Here is a 25,280-nt window from a genome sequence, read left to right as displayed (position 1 = left end):
GAGACATAAAACAGTCCCCTGACCATTTAGAGAGCTGCAGTCTGCAACTTCAAGACGGCAGCACCTCTTACTCACGTGGCCGACACTGAGTTTCAGCGTGGCACGCCATCTGCCTGGTAATGGAATCCATCCTTTGGCCCCTGACACTGGTAAAGCTGCCAAGCACTGAGCAGGAGGGAACGTTGGATGGGAAACTCTAGAAGAAGGGAGGAAAGGTTTTCCAAAGAATTTTAAGTGGTAGTGTTATATTGTATTTTAAGTTACTATTTCCTGGAAGTTTAAAAATGCATTAAGAGATGCAGAGTTTCAAGAGCTTTTAAAAAGTGGGTTGTTTTCCTCCAGCAAGTCTGCAGATGTGGCCTGTCTTTCTGGCCCATCAGGAAAGCAGCTGCCACCCCTGCCATGTGGCCTCCCGTCAGCACGCAGCAGATCAAGGCCTTGGCATCCTTGCAAGAGCTCTGCTCGGGGCTTCCTGCGGTCCCAAGTGGTTTCCCCGCACCCCTGCACGCGGGCGTTCTGGTGACCTCTGTGTCTTGGCAGGAAGTGATGGCGGGAGGAGCATGGCTGGTCACCTGTCTCAGATTATCCCAGGATCATTCCATCAGTGCGCCAAGGAACCACCAGTCCCCTCGTCACCAAACACACCCCCAGATATTCTCAAGTTCTTTGCAGTCAAGCTGAGACGTAGTATGATAGGTGAAGTGTCGTACATACAGCACAGCGCCGTAGGCCAGAGTGTGTGGATTAAAAACTGTGCCCCTCTTGTTCTCCGTGCCTCACAACAGTCCTCCTTTTCCACTTGGCAGGAGATCCAGGCTACCTGGTACGAGAAACTGCATGAGTGGGAGGACGCCCTTGTCGCCTATGACAAGAAAATGGACACCAACAAGGATGACCCAGAGCTGATGCTGGGCCGCATGCGCTGCCTCGAGGCCTTGGGGGAATGGTGAGCTGCCTCGGGACAGTGGCTGCGAGACACGTCATCTCTTTGATCTTTGGATTTGAAAGGCTCCCCCAGACAGAGTTCTTATCCAAGACTTTCATTTGTGTTTCACTTGGTATTTTCCCAGGAATCATCTATCACTTTGGTGTTTTTCCCTCTCTGTTCCTTCTCAGTGCTACATAGAAAGGCTCTTTTCAAAAACAAAACAAAACAAAACAAAAACTTAAACTTTGTAATGTTCTAGGGCAGGCTAGGCTTGGGTGTGCTCCTGGGATCTGCACCGACTCCTTGCATCGGCCTGTGGACCCTGACTGACTGAGGGAGACCTCCTATCCTTTTCTTTATTATACAGCTCTTGCTAATGAGTTTAGGAAAGAAAAACTCAGGTGCTTCACCTTATCGGATGCTTGCTCTGTGCCCAGCACTCCGCTGGGCTCCCAGGGTCAAAAAATACAGAAAATCAGGCCTCCATTGTGAGGTTGATGAGACGAGCACATAACAGATAGCTGTTAAAGCCTGAAAGAACAGTGGCAGTGGAGTGAGCACATGACTTTGGAAGACCGCAGGAGGAAGAGGATGATCGTGCAGTTCTCCCCGGAGGAAGGACTCAGATAGGGAGACAGGTGAAGGAGAGTCGGGAAAGCGAAAAGGTATTCCCGGTGGAAGCAGTAGGAATGCTTAATTGAGAGCGCTTGCCTGTATCTTGGTTTGGGAAGCTTGGGAGGAATGTTGAAGGAAAAATGGCGTCCATTCAGTTTTGCAGCATCCAGTGTGGTTTTTTAAAAATAGTTAAACCATACTACCGTCGTTCAATAGTTTAACTACAGTTTTAAATGGTTAAAATGCCATACAATGTCCCCACGAGCAGATGATCCAACTTTCCGTGGGACATGGAACGGTTCCCCCCTTGGTTCAGCCAGTGATCATTGAGCACTTATTCATTGTCAGTGTCTGTGCCAGGCCCCGAGGACACAGCCTTGAAGACGGACCTGATCCCTGCCTCCCCTGAGCTCGCAGAGTGGACAGACCACCAGCCTGTCGTCCTACAGTTACAGTGAATACAGTTACAAAGGGAGATAAGGGCCCTAATTGAGGCTTGAAAGGTTCTGGAAGGCTTCCAGTGAGGAGTGATACCTAACTTGGACCTGTACAGTGAGGACGAGTGAGCACAGCATGTTCGGGGTTCTGAAAGGGCAGTGTGGCTAGACAGTCGGATGTGACATGGAGAGAGGTAAAAGGTGAGGCAAGGGCCATAGCATGTGTGACTTACAGACCAAGTTAGGAGTCTGGACTTGAACTGAAGGACTGCTGGGCAGCCAGCCATCCAAGTATTTGGAAGGTCATGATGGCTGGGTTTACATTATAAAAAGAACCCTTTAGGAGCAAATTGGAGAGTGGAGTGAAGGGGGGCCAGAGAAGAGATGGCCTGACCGGTTCAGAGGCCATCCGATGGGAGAGATGATGGATGGTGCCAAAAAGGGAAGTCTGAGGGCCGCGGGGCTGGAGCAGGGCCTGGATCCGGAGAGGTTTGAGAGGCAGCACTGACAGAATTTGGAGACTTACGGGATGTGGAAGTGAAGAAGGGGAAGAAATTACAGTTTGAGCTTCCCACGTGAATGCGAGGCTGGAACACCCAGAGCTTCTCAGTGGCCTGATCAACGCAAAGCCCCTGGTCCCCTGAACCAGGCCTCCAAGGAGCCATCTCAGGGAGGTGGGATTCCGCAGGCCCGTGCCCTTGCATTTGGACCTGCATGTGGAACCTCTGTCCTTGGAGGCATTTTTTTTTTAAAATCTACATTCTTTATTCATTTTTTAGTTTTAAGTATTATTTTTTGAAAAGGCAATATGCACATAGCACAGATTTCAGGAGTACAAAACACTAACAACTGTGAAAGCCAGTCTTCTCCTGGCCCCCCCGCCACTCAGGCTTCCCTCGTGTAGACTGCCAGGGAGGACCTGCCCACACGCGTGCATCTACATTTCGATGCCGTGTCCTGTACACACCACCTTGTGCCTGGTTTCTTTCATTTAACGAGTTTAGGCCCCTATTCCATGTCAGCAACTACAGGTGCTGCCTCATGTATGTAATGATGGCACGATAGTCCATCGTATCAATAAACCTCAGGCTCTTTAGGCAAAATTTGATTTGTTTAAATTCTTTATACGTTGCAAAGTAAACAATATTATTGAAAAATCAAAGTAAGTCTTCTAAAAAGAACGATCTCTTATTACTCATATTCTTTCTGTACCTAATTACAGATATTATTTTGGTAAGTGATTGCTATTTTTATTTCTTAATATAAAGTTATATTTGCAAAATAAAAGATGTTGTAATATATTGCATGAAAATTTAGTGTCAATGAATTTAGCATTAGGCATTGATTGGATCATATATACACCGGGGGTGCCAAAAAAATGTACACAAGTGGACACTTTGGTCAAAACGTTGCTCAAGCAGGAGTTTGCTATAATCAGAAGTGTCTGGACGCTGATGGTAACCACTCTGAGCACCTCTTGTCATTTCAGAAGTCAAACGTGACTTGAATTCATCTTTTGTTACCAGTATATATTGAGTATTACAATTTTAATAGAGTTTTCATTTCTTAAAATGTGTACACATTTTTGGGGCACCCTCTGTATACAGATAATAGTCTAAAGTTATTTGAAATTGGTTTGTCTGACTTAGCCATTGTTAGGGAGATTCAAATGTTATTATTTATTTCTGTACTTAGCATTCTGTACTCATTTACCTCACTAAATTGAGGAAGCATGTCCCATCAAATCTGCTTTATTAGTTTGTGCAACTAGAAGCTGGGTTGTTTTTTATGTCCAACAGTTTTATCTAAAACTGCACTGTCCATTATGGTGGCCACTAGCCAGCTGTGACTATTTTTAAATTCAATAAAATTAATAATCCAGTCGCACCAGCGTGCTCGGTAGCCAGCGTGGCCAGTGGCCACCCTACGGAACAGTGTAGACATAAGACATTTCCATCACTGTAGACTCTTCTGTTGGACGGTACTGATCTAAAACAAAAGAAAAGTATGTCAACAAGAATTAGCTACATTATTTCAAAAACAATTTTCTTTAACTTTCAAATTGGTTATTATACAACCATATGTTATTAAGAGAAGGCTTAACAACATGATGTAAACATTCTTAAAATTCAACTCAAGTCCTAAAATGACTTAGAATATCCCAGCTGCCCTTGGATTCACATAGGCCTGTCACAACCTGGCATCACACAGTCTTTCATGCTGTGACTGCAGCCCACTTCTTCAGCCTGTTTTCTCAGTGACCTCTGCCTCATAGTCTGAGCTCTGGCCAAACTAGTCACTCTTCTCCAAACCCCACAGAATTTTTTTTTCTCTGCATTCATTCACTCAGTTCCCTGAATTGCCTATCTCCTCATCTTCTTTTTATAGATTTTGAAATCCTCTCTGCCTTTCAAGGGCCACCTGAACTGCCTCTTCCTCCCTTGAAACCGTTGCTGGTTCCTTCCTCTCCCTACCTTGTCTAAAGTAAAGACAACCACTTTCCTTAGGTTGGTTAAGTAGGGACAGCTTGGCTGTATTAGAGGAGACTTTAGATGCAATTTTGTCTAGTCCCCTTATGTGAGTTGGGAAACTGAGGCTCTTAGTAGTTGACACAGCGGCTGGGGTCTACCAAGAGTAGAGTGATCCAGGTCTCCTGACGTTGCAGTACTTGGTCCCATGTCCCTTTGATCTCTTGGATTTATTCCAGCTTTATAATTACCTATAAAGTATAAGTGGCCAGTGGTGCTGACCAAGGGATTTAGGAGTGCAGCAGGCGAAGAGATGAAAGAAGCAGAATTCTTTTCCTGATTAGAAGCAGGTTTCTTACATGGCTTATTCAGTCAATTCTGTTTAGAGTGCAATTTCTAAATTGCTTTTGCGTTGAGTGTATGTCCTGAATGTGCCCGAGGCAGGTGTTGACCAGAGATGGCAACAGGAATGATCTGGGGCTACCCCTGAGCTAAGACCCTACCCCACCCCCGTGCCCCTCTGCCTCCAGGAAGCTAACTACAAGAGTCAGCCTCCCAGCCCCACGTGCAGCCAAGGGGAACCTAGGTAAACCCCTCCCCACACTGTTCCTTAAATGGCCTCTGAGTCCTTGAGAACAGACTCTTTGAGAGCCAGTCAACCACATAGGTGCCCCAAATGAAGGAACAGTTTCTGAGCTTTTGCGGCTGCGCCAGGTGGGAAGGTCAAAGTGCTGGGGCTGGGCCTTGTCCCTCGCCCTCCCTGGAGTACAGCGAGGGGCTCCGAAAACCCATCCTAGGCTTGGCCCCTCAAACATGTCATGTTTTTTATTTGATCTTGTTCTCCCGCCACTGCCTTAGATACTTAGAACTCAGTATATTCTGCACTCTTATTTTTAACAAATGTGTGTGGGAGAGTACCCCCACCTGGTTCTGGCAGCTGTTTACACAGCCACAGCTTAAAGGTGGTGCCTGTGTCCCCGGTATCCACTGCGGGTCGGAGGAGCCTTTCCAGGGTGCTGCTCCTGCACTGCTCCCTACTTTGTCTCTTGAGGGGACAGTTTGGGCTGTTTCATATGGAACTTGTTCTCCGCCTCGGAATGAAAAGCAAAGCTAACTCCTGAGACCCGTGGTATCGAAAGGGGTGGTCCTGATGAAACACTAGAGGGATGCTGAATTACTTGTGGCCATGACCTATTAAAAAAATTTGACTTCCAGGGTTGGAAGGACCTGTCAGAGCTCACAGAGCCTTCTTTCCAGGCAGGACCCAACCAAAACATGCTGCCCAGAGGAGCTGTTCCTATGCCCTGAGCCAGTGCTTCTCAAACCGTGGCCCCTGGACCACAGGACAGCATCCCCTAGAAACTTGTTAGAAAGGTACATTCCCGGGGAAGTGCCATTCCCGTCAGACCTCCTGAATCAGAAACTCAGGACATGGCACCTTGCAGTCCAAATGAAGGAGCTCTCCAGGGGATTCTGACGCGCATGACAATTTAAGAACTACTGCTCTGTGATAACCCCCAGCAGAACCCAGCAGTGAAGGCTTCTGGGTTTGGAAGGCAGGAAACCAACACTGACGTGCATCCTACTTCTGTCACTGAGCTTCACTGAGTATAGGAAGGGTGGCTGCCTGGTTAGTCGTCCTCTTCGATCTTGGCTGTGTATTGAGTTATAGTGCCCGTGTCCCTGGCTCGCTTGATCATGTGCCAGAAGTTAATGACTGCCGATTCTAGATAATGGGCTTGAACAGTTGTAGACATCACCCGTGAGCTGCTCAGTGAGCTCAGCCTAGACCTCTTCAGCAATGATTGACTTCAGCGTCTTCATCTCTACCCCAACCCACCATGTCATGTACAGTGGGGTGCAGTCATATCCCACGAGGCTTCTGAGCTGGGTCGCTTGGAACTTGTACCTGTTCGCTCGACTCTGCCCCCAATACCAAGTTCAAACAGCCGCAGCATCTCTCCGAGCAGGCAGGGAAGATTGAGGCGTGTCCTAGCTGAGTCTTGAAGCTCACGTGGAAGCAGGGCTCATATTTGCTCAGGAGCAGAGTTTCATTTCCTTTCATGCAAAAGTAGGACATGGGAGGGCACCTGTTTTAATTGTCGATGGGACACATCTATTCTTGAGAGGGCTTCCGCTCCCTTTGAGTACTGGAGTCTTGAATATCATTTATAATCTCAGTATCTCCTAGTCCTTACCCACACTCATAGTAATTGTGCAAAAAAGCAGCGTCTGGATTCCTGGGAGATGTGCCCATTTTAGATTGGTTCTTCTTCCTTCTGTGCAGATCGATTTCATTCGACTTGCATTTCAGCCTGCCACCATTTGGATCATTCTTTTAGAAGCCAGCTCTTCCTATAGCTTTGAGCCCAAAATGAATATCCAGCTGTGTCTCTTCAAGATTGCTTTCTCTGTAGACCTGCCAAAGGGAAAGAGCTGAGTTCATTGGCATATGAGAAGTTATTTAATATTTATGAAGGGGGCCAGATATACGGGACGTTTCACATCACGTAGAGCTAGACATGGTCCCTACTTTTAATAAACTCAAATTATGAGTGCCAGGACATAGGAATAACAAATTGCCAATCACCTCTCTAGTAGGTGACCCAATCGAAAGTGCTTTTTATTTAAAGGTTCCTGGCTCAAGGCTGGCCCCTATCATCCATTTCCTCTGTGGCCGCCCAGCTAACCCAAGGGGCCAAAGAGCGGCAGGTTATAGAAGTGATTTCAGTTCACCCAACTATGTAATTCTTTTCCTGCAGGGGGCAGCTCCATCAGCAGTGCTGTGAAAAGTGGACCCTGGTTAATGATGAGACCCAAGCCAAGATGGCCCGGATGGCTGCTGCAGCTGCATGGGGGTTAGGTAAGGCTTCCCTCACAGGTACCCCAGTCAAGGTGGGGAGAGTGAGGCTAGGTGCTCGCATCTGAAAAGTAAGGCACTGTGGCTGCAGGTAGAGATGTCAGGGCTACAGAAGTGTAAAAATAATCTGTATTCACTTCCATCTCTCCCATCTGTCTCTACCTGATGATTCTGACTAACTTGTTAGACATGGGTAACAATGGCTCTTCACGGAGAAGCCAAGGAAAACAGTGAACAAGCATCAAAAAGAAGATACGTAGTGAGGTTTGTTTGTTTTGATGTTTTTGTCTTAAACAAGTTACTGGTTTATATTTCTTTCTTACAAATAAAATCTAGAGGTAGGGATTCCCAGACTAGTGTTCTGGCTCCATTGTCATTAGCCTTTTTCCATATGTTTGCTTTGCATGGGGCCTCCATTTTCAGGCCTACCTCATGGTCCTACCTGTGGTTGCTGGAGCGCCATCCATCATGTCTTTATCCCAAGCAGGAATAAAGAGAGAAGACAGCTGTCTACTTTTATTTTTTAACTTTTATTATAGAACTCTCCCAAGAGAGTGAAGAAAATGGTGTGATTAACCCCCGTATGCCTTTCACTGTCTCCAACAATTATAAACGTTTTGACAATTTTGTTTTCTGTATTGTCCTTGCTGCCCAACACTTGCCCCTTTACTCCCATTCCCTGAGTATTTTAAGGTAGAGATTTCCTTTTAATCCCCACAGACAGTGTAGATTTCTGACACCAGGCCCAGCTGAGATTACCAATGTCTGTTCCAGAGAGGTTCTTAATAAAAGGGGAAAGGGTCCTAGGACGTTCCAGGAGAGAAGCTTCCCCCATTGAGTCCAAAGGAAGGTTACATAACCTTCTACTTACATTCTATCCCTCTTGAGTCACAGAGCTTATATCCTTTCCTTTCATGAACTCGGGGCTGGATCCAGAATGTTTTTCAAAAATAAATTGCATCCTGAGGAGTCACTGTTTGCTATTTTGCTTCTGCCCCGAGGCACAGAGAATGGCTGAGCCACTGGTCTGGAGTGAACGGCAGGGAAAAACCTTGTAAAAGCCGCAGCCCTACAGTTTGCAGCTAATGAAGCTGATAGCTTCTGCAGACCGTCTTGGAAATCCGGCATTCCATACATGCTCACCTCACCAGGGGAAACTCTTCCCAGCTACATTCTGGATGCAGCCATTTCCCTAGTCTGCCACGGTGCAGAGACTACTGTGCTGTGACCTAGCCCCTCTTTCTGTTATAACAGAGCCTCTCGAAATATTTATCTCCTCCCTTCTGAGGCAAAGGCACTGCCAAAGTGAGATGGGCAAACCGTCTGTCTAACCCTGTCCCCTGTCTGGGTAATGGCCGTTTTCAGTTCTCAAGGGGAAAATGTAATTTCCAATGTGCCATTGAACTGTGAGATGCTTCGCTCGTAGGGAAGAAAGCTATTCCATCTCACCTAGAGAAACCTGAGAGAGTTCTCTAGGTTAATGAGGTGCTGCATTAAACGCTCTTGACACGTGGGCTTGGCGCTCATGCCACTTCTCCCATCTTTTATGGCGCTCCCTGGAGCAGCAATGGGAGTCCTGTGTTTGGAAGACAGATGTGGCTTTATTCAATTGGCTTGCTGAACCCCACAGAGTTTAGAGGGTCATTGCAAGGTTTCGATACATCAGGCTCCAGTTTGTATGGTTTGAAACCCAAGCTAAATGCAAGTAACAATGACCCCTATTGAGATGCTGCCTTTAGCCCAGCAAGTTGACCACCCTAATGCTTTTCTCTGTGTGTCTGTCTGTCGGTAGGTCAGTGGGACAGCATGGAAGAGTACACCTGTATGATCCCTCGGGACACCCACGATGGGGCATTTTATAGAGCTGTGCTGGCATTACATCAGGACCTCTTCTCCCTGGCACAACAGGTAAAACCCCACATGTACCCAGACCATCTAGCAAAGAAAAGGTAATTACGCGTGGCCTGGCAGTTCCTCGGCGCGTGACATCTGTGGGAATAGGCTGTTGTACTGCAGCTCTGGTTTTTGGCTCAGTGACTTCATTAGAATGGCTTTGGAGCATTCTATTCCGTAAGAAGAAGACTGCCAGCACCTTAGCTGGGGCCCCGTTCTGCTCTGAGAGGGACAGACGTGTTCTGGAAGTAACCGTTTAGATTGCTTTTGGAGTTAGCCTCCTGGGTCATCACGGCACTCTTTTTACCACCTAGCCTAGCGTTCCTTGTAGTACAGAGAAGCTGTCCACTTCACCAAGGGAGGATTTGGAGAGTAGCCAGCCCGCTCTGCAGCAGAAGTCAGTCACAGGTTCTTTCTGGCTGTGCAGGTATGTTACATATTGGTGACCTTCTCAGAAAGCCAGCGCATTATCTGAAAACGCTGTGCTGACTTGCAGAATGAAATAATGAAGTAATCACATCCACCCTGTCAGGCCCAGGTTGTCTGAGCACTTACGGGATGGGCACACAGTAATTAACCTTAAACATTCAAACAAGGAAAAGCTCCGCATGAAGGGCTTTTAATTGATGATACAGAAGACTCACACCGCGGCCCCGCGGCCGCTGCTGGGACTCTGATTTACATGGTGAGGACTGAGAACCCAGGCCATCCCTGTCACCAGCCAAAGGCTCCTGTTCACAGGGAGAGGTTGGGGCGTCTCTCTGCCAGTCTCAGAGGCACTTTCTCATGAGAACAAAATGCTTCCAAGTTAGAGATGACCACCTGGAGCCATTTAAGTGTTTGCACACTCCATTTTCACAGACCTGCCCAGCAAGGGAAAGTGGAAAGCAGGGTAACCTCCAAATTGTCCTCTTTTGTTCTGAGATTCAAGGACACAGTGATTCTAAGCACATATTTCCCCTTGTTACTCAGGATTTGGGGTGTTATCATAGATGTTAAGCTTTTGGCTGCCACACATTTCTGTCTTTTCTGAGCAATCAAATAGTACTTTTCTCTGGGGCAGCTGGTTAGATCAGTTGGTTAGAGCGTGGTGCTCTTAACAAGGTTGCCAGTTCGATTCCCACATGGGCCACTGTGAGCTGCACCCTCCACAACTACTTGACTTGGAGCTGATGGGTCCTGGAAAAACACACTTAAATAAATTTAAAAAGTAAAAAAAAAAACAACTGGTACTCTTCTCTAGCCATTCAGGTCTAGGAAGAGGTTTCTTCCCTTGGGGGAACTTTTCTCTTCATCACTGGAACTTAAGTGAGATGGATAACTTCTGCAGCTTGTTGGGAGGTCTGAAAATCACAGCACTACCTTCAGCTCCCACGTCCACAGCTCAAGTCCAGGGGCTCCCTGTTTCTCTCCTAGTGCATCGACAAAGCCAGGGATCTGCTGGATGCTGAGCTAACTGCCATGGCAGGAGAGAGCTACAGTCGGGCATATGGGGTGAGTGTCGAATATTCTGCCTGTTGTCATTTTAGAGGCTCATTTCAGTTCTGGTTTCAGAGTGGGCTGCTGAGGACGCACGGGCTGCTGAGCACATACCTGTGTGTTCTCAGCAGACACCCTGCCACCAGGAGGAATGATTGAAATGAGCCCTGGCTCTTTGATTCTTCCTGCAGTATTAAGTTGGAATGTGATTTGCTTCCATCAGGCCATGGTTTCTTGCCACATGCTCTCCGAGCTGGAGGAAGTTATCCAGTACAAACTTGTCCCCGAGCGACGAGAGATCATCCGCCAGATCTGGTGGGAGAGACTGCAGGTGAGCCTGGTAGAAAGCCCCGGGTAACCTGCCCACTTCCCTCTCCTGATTTTGCTCAGCATATGCTTTCTAAAGCCTCCTCAGAGGCTGGTTTGCATTCAGAGGAAAACATCCAATGGTTTTTCCACTAAGCCTTTGGCTGTGAGAGGCTGACTGATTTTCCAGCCTCCTTTTACCTTTCTCTAGGAATAAAAGAAAATGTCTTTAATAAGTGACACTGATGGCCAGGCAATTGAGAATCTTAACCTCAGAATCAGTGGTTTTCAACTTTAGCTGCACAGTAAAATGACTGGAAAGCTTTAAAGAATCCAGATACCCAGGCCACTTCCCAGCCCAAATAAATCAAAATTGCTGGGGATAGACCCCAGATCAGTATCTTTTTAGCCTCCCCAGATGATTTCAGTCTGCAGCCAACACTGAGAACCACGGCTGGCCATCCAGCTCTTTTAATGGGCTTGCCTGCTATTCTCATTGACCAACGCCTGCCGTTGGCATGTCCTCAGGTCGTGGCCAACCCATGATCTCTGCTCGGACCTTTCCCACTGAAGTTTCCCCCAGAGAAACTTCCAAGTCGTCCATCGGTGTTTTCATTGCATATTCTGATCATTTAGCATGGGGAGCTGTCAGTTCCAGATCTGGCAGTGAGCAGTCTTCAGCGTTCTTGGAAAGGAAGTGTTCCCATTCCTTGAGTCAGTAGGAGGGGAAGTTCACGGGCGAGAGAGAGAGAGAGAGAGAGAGAGAGAAAGCCTTCACTCTCCAGAAGCCACGTGTCCCCCTGCCTGTCATAATCAACCGCTTCAATTTTAAACTATTTCCTTTTGGCCTAATCCACACCCAATTCCAAATTCTGTCTTTAGACCAGTCAAGGTTTGCACTTCCAAGCGCCTCAGTTGGCTGTGACAAAGCCTTTTGACTCCAGGCTGCATTCCTGTCCCAGCGACTCAGGGCACATCCCACTGGACAGGAAAGTGCAGTGGGCAGAGGCTCGTCTGTGAATATAGTAGTCGTTTATGCTCTGCAGAGCACATGCAGTTCCTCCGCATGTTTTATTAGCAATTCTGAAATGCCCAGTGAGTGTTTTGATGGAAAATTGTCTACTGGACACCAGAAAAGAGTTCCACAAAGCAAGCATTTCCTACTTGACTCGTACACATGCCGGTTTTTTAAGTTCCTGTAATAGGGTAAAGAGTTTCCAAACCAGAGATCTGGTTAGTCTTCTGCCATTTGAACAAGTGGAGTTTTGTCCAAATAGCACCTTGCAAGGGGGTAGATTAAGTGAGTCTCGGGGAGGGGAGACCCACGTGTGACTTTATAGTCCCCAAGATAAGGTCGTCATCTTAGCCTTCATGACTTTCCTATCTCGGGACAATAGGTGCTTTTTGGTTGATGGGGCCAGATTATTTCAGCATCTGGGAGAAACCAGCAGATGTTGAGAAGTCACCAAAACAATCACTCAGTGTACTTTTTTCTGTTTTTCTAACTTTCCAAATCACTGTTGTCACACGAAATGGGATGGAAAGATACAGTCCAAGGCCTCAAAATAAAGCATTAAGCTTGTGGTAGAAATTTGGCTCTCGTGGATGGCTTGCTGTCAAAAAACTCAACAAACTGCCTAGGCTGGAAGACTGCCATTTTGTGGACAAGTCATCTAAGTTGAAATCCCTAGCCAGTGTCTCCCGGGGGGCAGTTTGAGAGGTCAGCCTTCCTGGCATTGGGTCTCTTCTTGCCTTGAGTTCTTTATTCAGGCTCAGACTGCGTCCTGTCACATGGAAAAGCCTACAACCATTGCTGCTAGACTTTAGACTTATCTCCATGGAGGACAGCTCGTTTGGTTGCACAGCATTCACCCATGAAGTGGTAGATCTCAGAAACCCACTTCCCCTGGTGATTTGTCTCTCGAGTCTGACTTCTTATCAGTGGAGGTGGAAAAGGAGAGGCTCACTTTACTCTCAGCAGTCTTTTGATATAAAATTACCTTAGCCCCTTTGCTAACAATTAATTCACCCTATTTTTTAATTAAAAAGAATTTATGTGTGTGAATGAATGAGACACTTCCCTTTCCATATGCAGTTTTTGATTGAGACACATGAAAATGAAGAGGAAAGAATCTAAGCAAGGCCCCAAGTCTTAGTGCAGGTTTAGCTTTAATAACTGCAGAAATACAAAATGCCACCAACTTACACACATCATTTGAAAATTTAATTATTTAAATTTCTTTTATGCTTAATTAGTTTTTTGAATTTTGAGTGATACATTTTAATTTCTTTGTCATCTTCAATCAGAGAGACTGAAGCAAAAAAAATAAAGTTAAAAATGCATTATTTATAATCCAGAAAAAGAAATATAAATTAATTCATTTAACCCTCACCATAGCCCTATGAAGTTGGTACTATTTGTATCCCATTTTACAGATCAGTCACAGAGAAGTGAAGTAACTTGTCCAATGTCACATAGCAGTAAGTGGCAGGGCCAGGATTCAAGTTCCAGAGTCTCTATTCTGCTGCTCAGATTTGGAGGTGCCCCTCAGAGGCATTTCATTCACAGTGCCCTTCACTTGAGAAAGCTTTTTTGTTTCAGGGTGGGTCTCGCTGCTGCTTGTGTGGGGTTACGATAGAGCAGAGAACATATCTGACCCTCACTGCTGAATGTTCCAGGGCTGCCAGCGTATCGTGGAGGACTGGCAGAAAATCCTCATGGTGCGGTCCCTTGTGGTCAGCCCCCACGAGGACATGAGGACCTGGCTCAAGTATGCAAGCCTGTGTGGCAAGAGTGGCCGGCTGGTGAGTAACCCCCACCACATGGGGCTGGGGTGGGGGCAACGGGGAGGGGGGAGGACCGAGGAGGGAACGGCGTTCCTGGGCCGCTTCTGTTTACGCCCTGACCTCTCTTGTTTTTAAGGCTCTTGCTCATAAAACGTTAGTGTTGCTTCTGGGAGTCGATCCGTCCCGGCAGCTTGACCATCCCCTGCCAACAGTTCACCCTCAAGTGACCTACGCCTACATGAAAAACATGTGGAAGAGTGCTCGCAAGGTCTGTATCTGAAGCCACTCAACGATAGAGCAGCCTTCTCCAGAACGCTCACCTGCTCTGCTGCTCACTGCCCCGGGGCCCGAAAAGGAACAGCATCCAAACCACCGTGTTCAGGGAGTTTGCTGCAGCTAGGAGGCTATTTGGCCTGATTTCGAAAAGTGAATCATAGTCAAGGAGGTACATGTATAGCATTGATCAAACCAAAGAGTGTAATCACAGTTGTATTTATTAGCAGCCAGAATGTGCTGGAACATAGAAAAGGCACAATTTCTGACCCCTCGGAGAAAGATGGGCTGGTAAGTACCCAAAAAAGCAGCATATTTGTGAAAACACTGACTGGAACTTTCACAAGACCAATTTGGTTGTTCAGACTTCTCGTCTCCTTTCCTATCATCAATTTGGGATTCCAAAACAACAACACCCAGAATATAATGCTGAAACCAGTAGGGAAAGTCATCTTGAAGCCAATGTAGAATTCCTCTTGCTTTATTTACAGACAGGTCCTTGGGAAATAGATGTGGCTCCTGGTTGGGGGGGGGGGGTTGTTTATATTTTTTAAACAATCTTCCAGGACGATGGTTGATGATTAATAAAAAGTTGGCCCTTGAGGCAAAATCAGCCCCCACTCTGTCTCCCCCATCTTCCTCCTTACCAAACAGAGAAGGGCGTCCCAGCTGTCCTCTCCATGTTGTCCCCACAGCAGTGCCTGAGATGAGAAAGAAATGCAAAGGAGCTGCCAGAGCCATGGCCATGGAAAGATGTGACAAAACAGTAGTTGTATCTGCTGGAGGCAGACCTGGGAGACCCTGGGGCTGAGGGCGCTTGACTGACCGTGATTGCTGCCCAGTGTACGGCACCCAGGCACTGAGTCTTTGGGGCTTCCTGTGATAGTAATGGCCCATGTTTCTTTCTCCAAATGTGCAGTTTGGGGGGTTTGTTTTCTCATTGTTGTCTTTTAACGGTTTGTTCTGGTGTGTGTGTTTCTTAGTCTCTGTAAGCCTCCAAAGCCGGAGCAATTCTGATTGAAAGCCTGACCTTCCTCCAGGCAAATGAGAAAAACAGAGATGCTGGACCTGAACACGTGGTTCCTTCCCATGCATGGCCTCCAAGTCTTTGAATGTCTTGCCGAAGGCAGGCAAAAGGAGCCTTTTGGCTAATGTCTCAACCAACACTGGCTTCTTTCAACAGATGACCACAGCCCAACTTCTCCACAGATTATGGCCTTTTCTTAGGAGCCCAGATTCTGGTGGGAGACCATAAAACCACATGGATAAAAATTTAGAATCCTGTTTAAAGTTAGGTGCTTGAACTTCAAACCCAGAGCTAGAGCTGTCACATCTTTGGAAAAGTTCAGGAGCTACCCAAAGAAAACTGAGTACTTAATAATATTTGTACTACTGAACACGTCACTTCTCTGAGCTTTACTTTCTTCCCCTGGAAGCAAAGATTGTACTCTCTGCCTTGCCTAAGGCAGATGAAAGTGTTTGGGGAAGAGCAGAGCCTGTTCTACAGGGAGGCATCAGGTCAAGGTGTACCTACGGGGTTTTCTGAGCTCAGAGGCAGGCTGGTCCTTCCCTGAAATTTCACTAAGCTGAGAACAGGCAGCAGCCAGGCAATCAAGAACTGCGTATACTATGCGCAGTTTAAACTCTGGACCTGAGAGAAGAAGCCCCTTCCTCTGAGTGACCAGTCCCGCCTCTGTAAGAAGAAAGGACATCTTTCCCCCTCCTCACTTCCTGGGGATGCAGAAAAGAAGGCGTGTTTAATAGAATTATTTTCAATACCTTGATGATAAGTTGCCTCTGTGCCACAGGGTAGAGAGATCTTAGATTCTCCCGTGCTGGATAAACTCACTAAACTTGGTATCGGGCTTCAAATCCAAACTAGTACCCAGACGCCTCAGTTTGGGCAATTTATTTTTTGTTTGGTGCCTTGTTGAGTCTCTGAAAAGAGGTTAAGTGTATGTGTGGTCTGTTGGTGACACAGCCGATGGGCTCTGAAAGCATCTGGCATCCGAGTTCCTAGGTTAGTTCTTACCTGCTAAAGTACAGTGATGGCGTGCATTCTCTCTCACCTTTTCAGTGGTTGATCTCTTTAGGACTGCCCCTCAATTCTTTTTTTTCTTTTTAATCAGGTTTAAGTCTTGTCAGTATTGTTCTTACCGAAGAAAAATTACAGGAGTAGTTATCATTTCCCAGGTGTGGGATGCTAAGTAGTTCATTTTTCAAAGCCAGTGGTGAGTCGTAGGACTCTGTGAAGGCAGATGTCTGAGGGAGACAGGTGTCTTGTTAACTGTTGGAACATCTGTGTGTCCGCCCTGTCCTCATGCGTGGATTAACTGCCTGATAGATTGTTTGTCACATCATTCTGGCTCTGGGTTAAGCCCTCTCTCTTAATGCCTAGTACTTCCTTATGTTGAAAAGTATCCGAGGTTGGTTCTGGACACCCAAGCCAGGGTGTTTCATTTTCCTTCAAGGCCATCATATTGACATGTTTCTCTTTTTTTAAAAAAAAAACCAAAAACCTTTTATATACTTGACTCTAAGGGAATCATTCTGACCTTATTTATTTGACGTGTTGATTATTTTCCCTCCTCTTCTGCAGCAAAGAACACATAGCCTCTTTTTCACCTTCTCTCACGTGTCCTGCCCCCTCCCTATGTTGGTGGATTTTAATTTCACCATTTTTTCCACTTGAGCTTTTGATGTTTGTCTGCTCTATTTCCATCCTTGAAGCCCTTTCAAAATAGTATGGACTCCATTTATCAAGATTCTGGTATGTCTGGATGTAGCAGGTTTATACAAACGGCTTGAAACTTACTCCTAGATCTCTGACTCTGTCTCAACTCTTCCCTAGTTCAACTCTCTGTTTCTAATCTCTGTTTTATTGTTTAACAGGAACTCGTGTTCCTAACCCACGTGCCTTCTGCTCACTTTGTATAAATCCCATAGCGTAAATAAATCTAACTGAGGATGCTTGAAGATTTTGTTGCTAAGCCACCCTGTTCAACTAGATGTCTGCTTAGCCGGGGACTGCCTTCTGTTCCATGTGGATGCATGTGGGGCTTTACCCCGTCTCTGTGTACTTATCTGGGGGGTACTAAGGGTGCTGTTGGATTTTTATAACCATAGTTTTTGCTATGCTGAAGTGTCCAAGGTATCATAGTGTTTTAAACAAATACTGAAGTTCTAATAGCCTGAGACAATTTCCCATAAGTCTGATTTTCCCCCAGGGCAATCTACTGATAGTGAAGTAAGCAGTTATTTCAATTACTTCATATGGATTGTTATTTGGGGTAGCCAGGCAAGTAACTTTTCCAAGGCTTATTAAACTAGTAATTACGGCTGACAAAGGAGAGGTAAGACTTGAGTTGAAAAAAACATGAATGTTCTTGAAGAGCCAGCCGTCTCCCAGCATCATGCCCTGGTCCTGTCCTGTAGGGCCCTTACCCTGCGTTCTAACGGGCTCTATTTAGAGGGCTCGGCTCCCAGGCCTGGGAGATGGACCGTACTTTTTCCTATGAGGTTGGCCGCGTGCCGAGCAGCTTTCTGTGCCTCTATCCTGCTACAGATCGATGCTTTCCAGCACATGCAGCACTTCGTCCAGACCATGCAGCAGCAGGCCCAGCACGCCATCGCTACCGAGGACCAGCAGCACAAGCAAGAGCTGCACAAGCTCATGGCCCGGTGAGGTCCCCCTGGCCAGGGCCACTCAGTCCAGCCCTGCCATGCCAGCAGCCTCTGCAGCTAGGAGAATGAGTGGTCAAGGCTCCTGGGACATCTCTCTTGCCTTTTCCTGGAGGGATCCTGGGCAGCTATTGAACCGTGCTGTTCCCAAGTCCCTGCCACTTGATTCTCCCAGGACTCAGCAGCCCAGGAGCACCCATGTGCTGTTCTGCTGATGTCTGGCTTTAGAGTTAGACTCCTTGTTTTCAAACGCCAGATGTGCTGCTTATCCAATGTGTGACTTTAGATAAGTTACTGAAGCGCTCTGAGCCTCTTATTTCCTTATCGTATGAAAAGGGCAGAGTGAGGGGCGGCTGGTTAGCTCAGCTGGTTAGAGCGTGGTGCTGGTAGCACCATGGTTGCCGATTCGATCCCCGCATGGGCCACTGTGAGCTGCGCCCTCCTTCAAAAATAAAATAAAATAAAAAGGGCAGAGTGAGAGTTGCTATTTCCTAGGGTGGTAAGGTGGTATGAGGATTAATGGAAAGAAGACAACGTCAAGCGTTTAGAGCAGTACCTGGAATAGAGCAGCAGTCAGTGAATGTTAGCTGTTAATATTACCACCATAAAGAATGGAGGAGAAGGGAATAGTGAGGGAGAAACCATATAGTAATCAGCGAAACTGCTGTCACCCATAGAAAATGCATTGGGGATAGATAGGTCCGTACAGAGCCACCTGTGCAGGTCCCGGGTTTATGCTAGCATTGCGAGACAGGTCAAGAAAAAGAGGTAGTGCCATAAAAATTTCTCCCAAACTCCCACCTTCTTCTTGCCATGTGCGTGGGCATTCTGTTGGTTCCATCATGTTGCTTCCTAAGAGCAAGAGTAAATATCAGAAAGGCTTTAGTGCCCCCTAGCATAACTCGTTCTCCTTGGGGGGAGGGGTATTCTGAGGAGGGAGCAACATATGGGGGGCTTGTTTCTCTGTTTTCAGGTGTTTCCTGAAGCTTGGGGAGTGGCAGCTGAACCTCCAGGGCATCAACGAGAGCACCATCCCCAAAGTCCTGCAGTATTACAGCGCTGCCACGGAGCACGACCGCAGCTGGTACAAGGTAAGCCAGTGCACAGCGGCGGGGGTCCCCAGCTGTGCCTTCTCCACGTGGCACACCTGGCACCTGGCAGCAGCCTGGCTGTGCGCTCCTGTGCGCTCGTGCCTTACAGCTATGAATTTGCTGCTTTGAGTGCCGGGAGCTGGTCTGGCAGAGGCCCCTTACAAGTTGAATGGATACAGAAAGATTGGTAGATTCTTTTATTTGAGAAGGATCTCTTACACCATTATTCCGTACTGGGAATGCCGCTGTCGTACAGACCCGTAGCTGCTTGTTTCCCTAGGAGCATCTGGACACAGGGTTAACCTCTGCAACTTCATCTTCCCTTGGGTCATCTGTTCCTTCCCAGATTCTTTCTGATTCCCATTCCTGCCTGCGCTTCATCTAAGAACTTAACTTTGTTTTTATTGGAAAGTTCTGGGTAACATCCTGCTATGTCATAGGAAACTTTTCAAGAAGATAAACAGAATTAGAACATGTATGAAAGGTGTGATTGACTGGTAGAGGGGAGACTCGTGGAGGCACACATCCTCATCGTCTTACGTCTTCTCTGAGGGGCCGCTGGGAAGAGCTGCTTGGTACAGCACGTCTTTGATTTCTTCCCAGTAGCTCCTTGACCTGCTCATACTTTGTGAATTAATCCCTCTGGGATTCAGACTTGCATCTGAAGACCACAGAAGCATCTTATCCTGGTTTAAGCCAAAATCTTATCCTAAGTTAAGCATGCTTCATTCTGATCTGAAAAATGCCCATTTCGTGATATCAGCAGTAATTACTCTGTCTAGGACAGCTCTAGTCCAACGCTGGAAAACGGAATCCAATACACCCTTGCTTAGCTGGACATTACTAATTAGAACTATCTCCTAACCAGATTACTTTTCTTCATTTAATTTTTAGGGAACAAATCACAAGGGAAAAACTGCTTCCTATTTTCAGTTTTAGTTTGTTCTTAGTAGGGGTCCCTTTGGGTTTATGCTGTGTGAGTGGTGTGGTCCTGTGTGTGTGCAGGGACTGTTCCTGTCTTGTTCACCGTGTCCCCCAGCTCAGTGCCTGGCACAGAATATACACAGAGGGCACCAAAAAATGTAGACACATTGTAAGAAAGGAAAAAACTGTATTAAAATTGTCATACTCAACATATACCGATCACAAAAGACGAATACAAGTCACGTGTACACATTTTTTTGGCACCCCCGGTATATAAGAGGTTATTTGTTGAGTAAATGAAGATTTGGGAAAACTGAACCTGGATCATTGTCGAATTCTTACTCATCAAATAAAAGTCAATTATGATCAGTTACTCTGCTTAGAAGAGGAAATGAATACATTCACGTGAACAGAAGGTTTCTAGTAAGGAACAGAAAGGAATTTCCTGGTGATCCAGAAAGTGGAACTATGAGTGGCTTATTTAATGTCCGCCTATCACTGCCGACTGCCGAGGCCCCGAATCCAACTCGGCCTCCTGCTGTCTACACAGGCAGTGCTGTCTCTACCATCGCGTCATTGTAGCCCAGAACCTCAGGTGTGAATAGTTCCTCCTTTAGCCAAAGAAGCACCAAAGGCTCCTTGCAGCAAACAGTCATTGAGCACTGGCTCTCCAACAGGCCACAGGCCAGGTGTGAGGGCTGGGTGACGAATGAGCTTCACCCTCCATAATGTTCCCACGCCCTCACTCTGTTCCCTTTCCCACTGTCACCTGACCCGGTTAAGGCCTTCACCCTCCCTCCCCTGAGCCTTAGATCATGTTTTATACGCTGCTGCCAAAGGAATCTTTGAAACCCAAAGCTCTCTTCCCTGCTGAACGAAATGGGGCCGCCTCGGCCTAATACGCCCCCCCCCTCCGTACTCTGACCCTGCCACTGTGCTGGCCTTCCCCTCGCGGCTGCCCCGCACGCAGCCCAGGCTTCAGTGCGAACCATTCCTTTGTTTCCTGGGCACACCCTGTGCTTGCCCACCCTGTATTCTTGTCCCTGTCCTTCCCCACCAGGAAGTGCTGACTGCTGCCCTCTCTTGTTCCCCCCTTGCCCACTGACGGCTGCTACCCACGACCTGCTCCAAACCCCCCCTCTCCCGTGTGGGAAGCTTTCCCAGGCCCGTCCTTGGCATTCCCATTGTCCATCTCCATGGCCCCAGTCGCATTCTGCCTGTCTTGAGCTTTGTGACCGAGCTCCCCTCCTGGATCAGAAGGTCCCTGAGGCAAGGGCCAGAGCGGCTCCTCTTCGTGGGCCCCTCCCCCCAGCACTCGCCACAGCCCCTGATACAGTGAGTGTGCCACAAAATGAACGAATCACGCTGAATTTAGTACAACGCCCATTCCCCCGCATTGCGTGGAGGTGAAGTTTTGCTCTACTGCCCACTGAGAGCAAAGGGCCTTCCAGCATTTTCCTCAGCTTCGGCCTCTCGCTCCTCTAAGCCCTTGGTGCCCCAGCCTCTGTCCACTGCTGTTGGTCACAGCCCCATTGTCTGCCCTTGACTCTTGCCCCACCCAGGCCTGGCATGCATGGGCAGTGATGAACTTCGAAGCTGTGCTACACTACAAACACCAGAACCAGGCCCGTGACGAGAAGAAGAAGCTGCGTCACGCCAGCGGGGCCAACATTACCAGTGCGGCCACTGCCGCCACCACAGCGGCCACTGCCACCGCCACCGCCACCAGCACCGAGGGCAGCAACAGCGAGAGCGAGGCTGAGAGCAGCGAGAACAGCCCGACACCCTCTCCCCTGCAGAAGAAGGTCACTGAGGTACCCGACCCTTCCTCCTCCACTAAGGACTGACCCAGGCACCAGGCGTTGAGGAACAGAATAGTTCAGCGTTTAGGCACCTGAGGCTTTACTCCCAGGTGCCAGAGGAAGCTAGAGAACGTTGCTGGTTTTTCATCCAGCGTTTTCTGAGACCGTACTCTTGTGGACGTGTTTGTGTTTGGGGAGCTGACATCACCCCGAGCTGAAGAATGAATTCCTTGTCATGCTTCCCAGGGCATGAGCTCATTCTGATGGCACGCACCTGTATGTGGGTGGCCGCGCACATCTGCACGTCCATTCTGAGGACGGAACCTGGCAGGCTCCATCTCTGCCTTTTCCCCGCTCCCACCTCCCCTTGGACTGTCAGTTCAGAGTGCGCTGGGGCAGCTGGTAGGGCCAGAGATCAGCATGTTCAAGCCTCAGCCCCCTCCCTCCACTGCCCCCCTGTTCAGGAAGCCACTGTTAGGCCAAGATAATAACTCTTATGGCACCATTGCTATTTATTGAGTGCTTGCTATGTGCCAGGTACCCACCAAAAGGCTTTTCGTGCATGAACTGATTTAATCCTCATTACCACTCTTTGAGGCAGGTACTGTTAGTGTGCTATTGTGCCCTTTTTACACATAAAGCTGAGGCAAGAGTGTCACTAACGTGTGTGTTCCCACAGGACTTGTCCAAAACCCTCTTGATGTACACTGTCCCTGCCGTCCAGGGCTTCTTCCGTTCTATCTCCTTGTCACGAGGCAACAACCTCCAGGATACACTCAGGTATCAGGGACGGGAAGGAGAAACCCTGGTAGGCCATGCGAATGGCAGGACATAGAAGTTACACGTCAAGTCCTCGTATCCTTGCCCATCCCACTCAGTACATCCAGAGTAACAGCTAACCAGGGTCCGCCCGTGCGGGTGAAACCGACAGAAAGTGAGGAGAAATAGCCTCTGAACTCCCCATATGTGCTGTGTTATGTAGGGAAGTATTGCTGAAATCCCTTCAGCTTTTAGAGTCAGCTCTGAGAGACCTAAACAAATGGCACAGACCAGCCAGTCCAGGGGCTGCAGGTGACAAGGGCGCCTCCTTTGTTTGGGGATCCCCTGCTGGCTAAGCAGCAGGTTTCCTGGTTGCCACTGTTCTTCAGGTGACTCTATGCCAAGGTTACCCATGGTTGTCTGTGGCGTCATCTGTTAGATTTCTGTGCTTGTGCCATGTGACTCTCCACATTATCTGGAATGAAATGATTCCTCGCGTAGGATGATCCCCTGGTGTGCAGTCGAGCACTGCCGGCCATCACCACTCACCTACTCCCAAGTGGTCCCGAGACCAAACACCTTGGAGAGCCATTGATTTGAGGCCCTGCCGGGTCTTCTCTTCTCAAGAACCTTCAAGGTGAAAAACAGACAAAAGCTGGGAAACTAAGTTTCCTGTGACTTCCTCGTTTTTCTTTTCTAGAGTCCTCACCTTATGGTTTGATTATGGTCACTGGCCAGATGTAAATGAAGCCTTGGTGGAAGGGGTGAAAGCGATCCAGATTGACACTTGGTTACAGGTGAGGCTGCTGGGCTCCAGGTGAGGAGGATAGGCTGTGGGGACAGAGTCTCAGAGAGCAGTTTCCAGGTTCTCGGCCTCACGTGGAAAGATGCTGGCTCGGGGAGCAGATGGCATCAACTGTAACTAGTTAGCCATTGGCCACTGATATAACTGCTGCGGCTGAGCCAGCAGGCGCAGATTGCAGCTGGCAAGTGGGGTGGGTTGGTTGGCAGAGAAGTGGACGGCGGGTTGCGTATCGTTGGATCCTGCCTCCTGTGTCTCCAACCCAGCCGCCAGCAAAAATATAGTGCTATGAATCCCCTATCTATGGCTCCGTGGGTGTTTTTTTGGCCTCACCATATCCTGCATTCTTGTGCGGGGAGTGGGAGCTGAGTCCCCGCATGACAATGGGTCAGCTGTCCTCTCTCCTCTTAGAGTCACTCAGTGGTCGGAGTAACAAGGCAGCAGGCACTGTGCTGTGCTGAGGACACAGGGACCGGTCCCAAGGTCTAGGCTCTATATTATCTTAGTTTCTCTTAGAGAACTAAAGGGAACGAATCGCTTCAGTGCCCACCAGCATCTACCAGACCAAGTTACAAGAGCTGGTCATTGCCCAGAAGAATAGCTAGAGCTGTTTCCATGGCTCATGTGCTGCATACTGTGTCTTTGAATGCCAGGTTATACCTCAGCTCATTGCAAGAATCGATACGCCCAGGCCCTTGGTGGGACGTCTCATTCACCAGCTTCTCACAGACATTGGTCGGTATCACCCGCAGGTATGTGAAGACCCGTCTAACAGCTGACCTTTTGCTTTGATGCTCAGCCTTTCCTAAAGCTGCCCTGGAGACATAAGTGCAGGAAGTGGGAGGCAAGCTTCCCGTCCTGCCCCCAGGAGGGTCTGCCCAGCTAGCCATCCCAGGAGCCTTCATGGAAAGAGAGTTCACCCCAAAATTAAGTAGCCTCTCCCTGGTAGACTCAAATGAGCGTGAATGTCATACTTTCTTTTGTCGCCCTCCCTAAAGTTAGTGCCAGGCTCCTCGCAAACGTTTGCAAATGTTCCTCTGTGTTTGCTTCAGGCACTCATCTACCCACTGACTGTGGCGTCTAAGTCTACGACCACAGCCCGTCACAATGCAGCCAACAAGATTCTGAAGAACATGTGTGAGCACAGCAACACCTTAGTACAGCAGGCCATGATGGTGAGTCGGCAGCCAGTGTGGGATTTCAGCCACCCCGGTCACCTAGCCAGAGGTCTCGAGTGAGGAGGTTTTTCTTCCTCACGGCAGTGCTGTGTGCTCCCTCTGGCTGCCAGAAAGAGTAGCTCCCATTTCTCTGAGACAGGCCTTTCTGAGCTGAGCTTATCCTTCCTTGGTGCTTCTCTCCTTCTGCTCTGCGATCCAGGTGAGTGAGGAGCTGATCCGAGTGGCCATCCTGTGGCATGAGATGTGGCACGAAGGCCTGGAAGAAGCTTCTCGTTTGTACTTTGGGGAGAGGAACGTGAAAGGCATGTTTGAGGTGCTGGAGCCCCTGCATGCTATGATGGAACGAGGACCCCAGACGCTGAAGGAGACCTCCTTTAACCAGGTATGGGATAAAACATGCAGTGACATGACCCAAAACCTTTATCAAACTCCTTTCCCTCTAGCCTTAATAAAGTGTACTCTGACGGAGGGCACAGGATGTAAAAACACCAGGAACTTAATGTCTTTAAGTGAAAAACCCTCCTGAAATTTTCACTGGAAAACCTCATGAGACCTCACTTGACCGAACAAGCCATCCTGAGACCGGGAGTTCCAGGCCCAGCAGTCTGTGCCTCCCCCAACCTGTGCCACTGAGGGGACTCAGCCTGTGGCGTAGGCGACACCCGCCACCACATGCAAATGTCCCCTGCATTCCTTCTCAGGCGTATGGTCGAGATTTAATGGAGGCCCAAGAGTGGTGCAGGAAATACATGAAATCAGGGAATGTCAAGGACCTCACCCAAGCCTGGGACCTCTATTATCACGTGTTCAGACGAATCTCAAAGCAGCTGCCACAGGTAGGATCCTCAGGTTCTAGCAGGGTTCACCCTGTATAATCCTTTCTGTTTTGCTGGGAATGTTGGAACCCTGACCTCAAAGCACCTGGTTTTACTCACACCTGCAGACTTTGGGACAAGTCATTGCTATTAGCAATTCATTGAAAAATACCAAAACCGCA

At 48.1% G+C, this 25,280-nt stretch overlaps 1 protein-coding gene across 1 annotated transcript in view; it reads left to right on the top strand.

Annotated features, from left to right (window-relative positions):
• The window catches only part of MTOR (mechanistic target of rapamycin kinase), a 115,811-nt gene that overhangs the window by 76,649 nt on the left and 13,882 nt on the right, over window positions 1-25,280 (top strand). The window contains exons 30-45 of the mRNA XM_033113471.1: window positions 807-946; window positions 7,211-7,311; window positions 9,101-9,216; window positions 10,618-10,695; window positions 10,904-11,011; window positions 13,666-13,791; window positions 13,910-14,041; window positions 17,612-17,727; window positions 18,701-18,818; window positions 21,305-21,556; window positions 22,224-22,324; window positions 23,004-23,100; window positions 23,759-23,857; window positions 24,158-24,280; window positions 24,483-24,665; window positions 24,985-25,119. Of these exons, the coding sequence (XP_032969362.1) occupies window positions 807-946; window positions 7,211-7,311; window positions 9,101-9,216; window positions 10,618-10,695; window positions 10,904-11,011; window positions 13,666-13,791; window positions 13,910-14,041; window positions 17,612-17,727; window positions 18,701-18,818; window positions 21,305-21,556; window positions 22,224-22,324; window positions 23,004-23,100; window positions 23,759-23,857; window positions 24,158-24,280; window positions 24,483-24,665; window positions 24,985-25,119 (2,025 nt within the window). The remainder of the gene's footprint in view (window positions 1-806; window positions 947-7,210; window positions 7,312-9,100; window positions 9,217-10,617; window positions 10,696-10,903; window positions 11,012-13,665; window positions 13,792-13,909; window positions 14,042-17,611; window positions 17,728-18,700; window positions 18,819-21,304; window positions 21,557-22,223; window positions 22,325-23,003; window positions 23,101-23,758; window positions 23,858-24,157; window positions 24,281-24,482; window positions 24,666-24,984; window positions 25,120-25,280) is intronic.

This window comes from Rhinolophus ferrumequinum, chromosome 9, assembly GCF_004115265.2.
Source record: "Rhinolophus ferrumequinum isolate MPI-CBG mRhiFer1 chromosome 9, mRhiFer1_v1.p, whole genome shotgun sequence".
Lineage (NCBI taxonomy): Eukaryota > Metazoa > Chordata > Mammalia > Chiroptera > Rhinolophidae > Rhinolophus > Rhinolophus ferrumequinum.
This window is presented reverse-complemented; position numbering and strand designations above follow the sequence as displayed.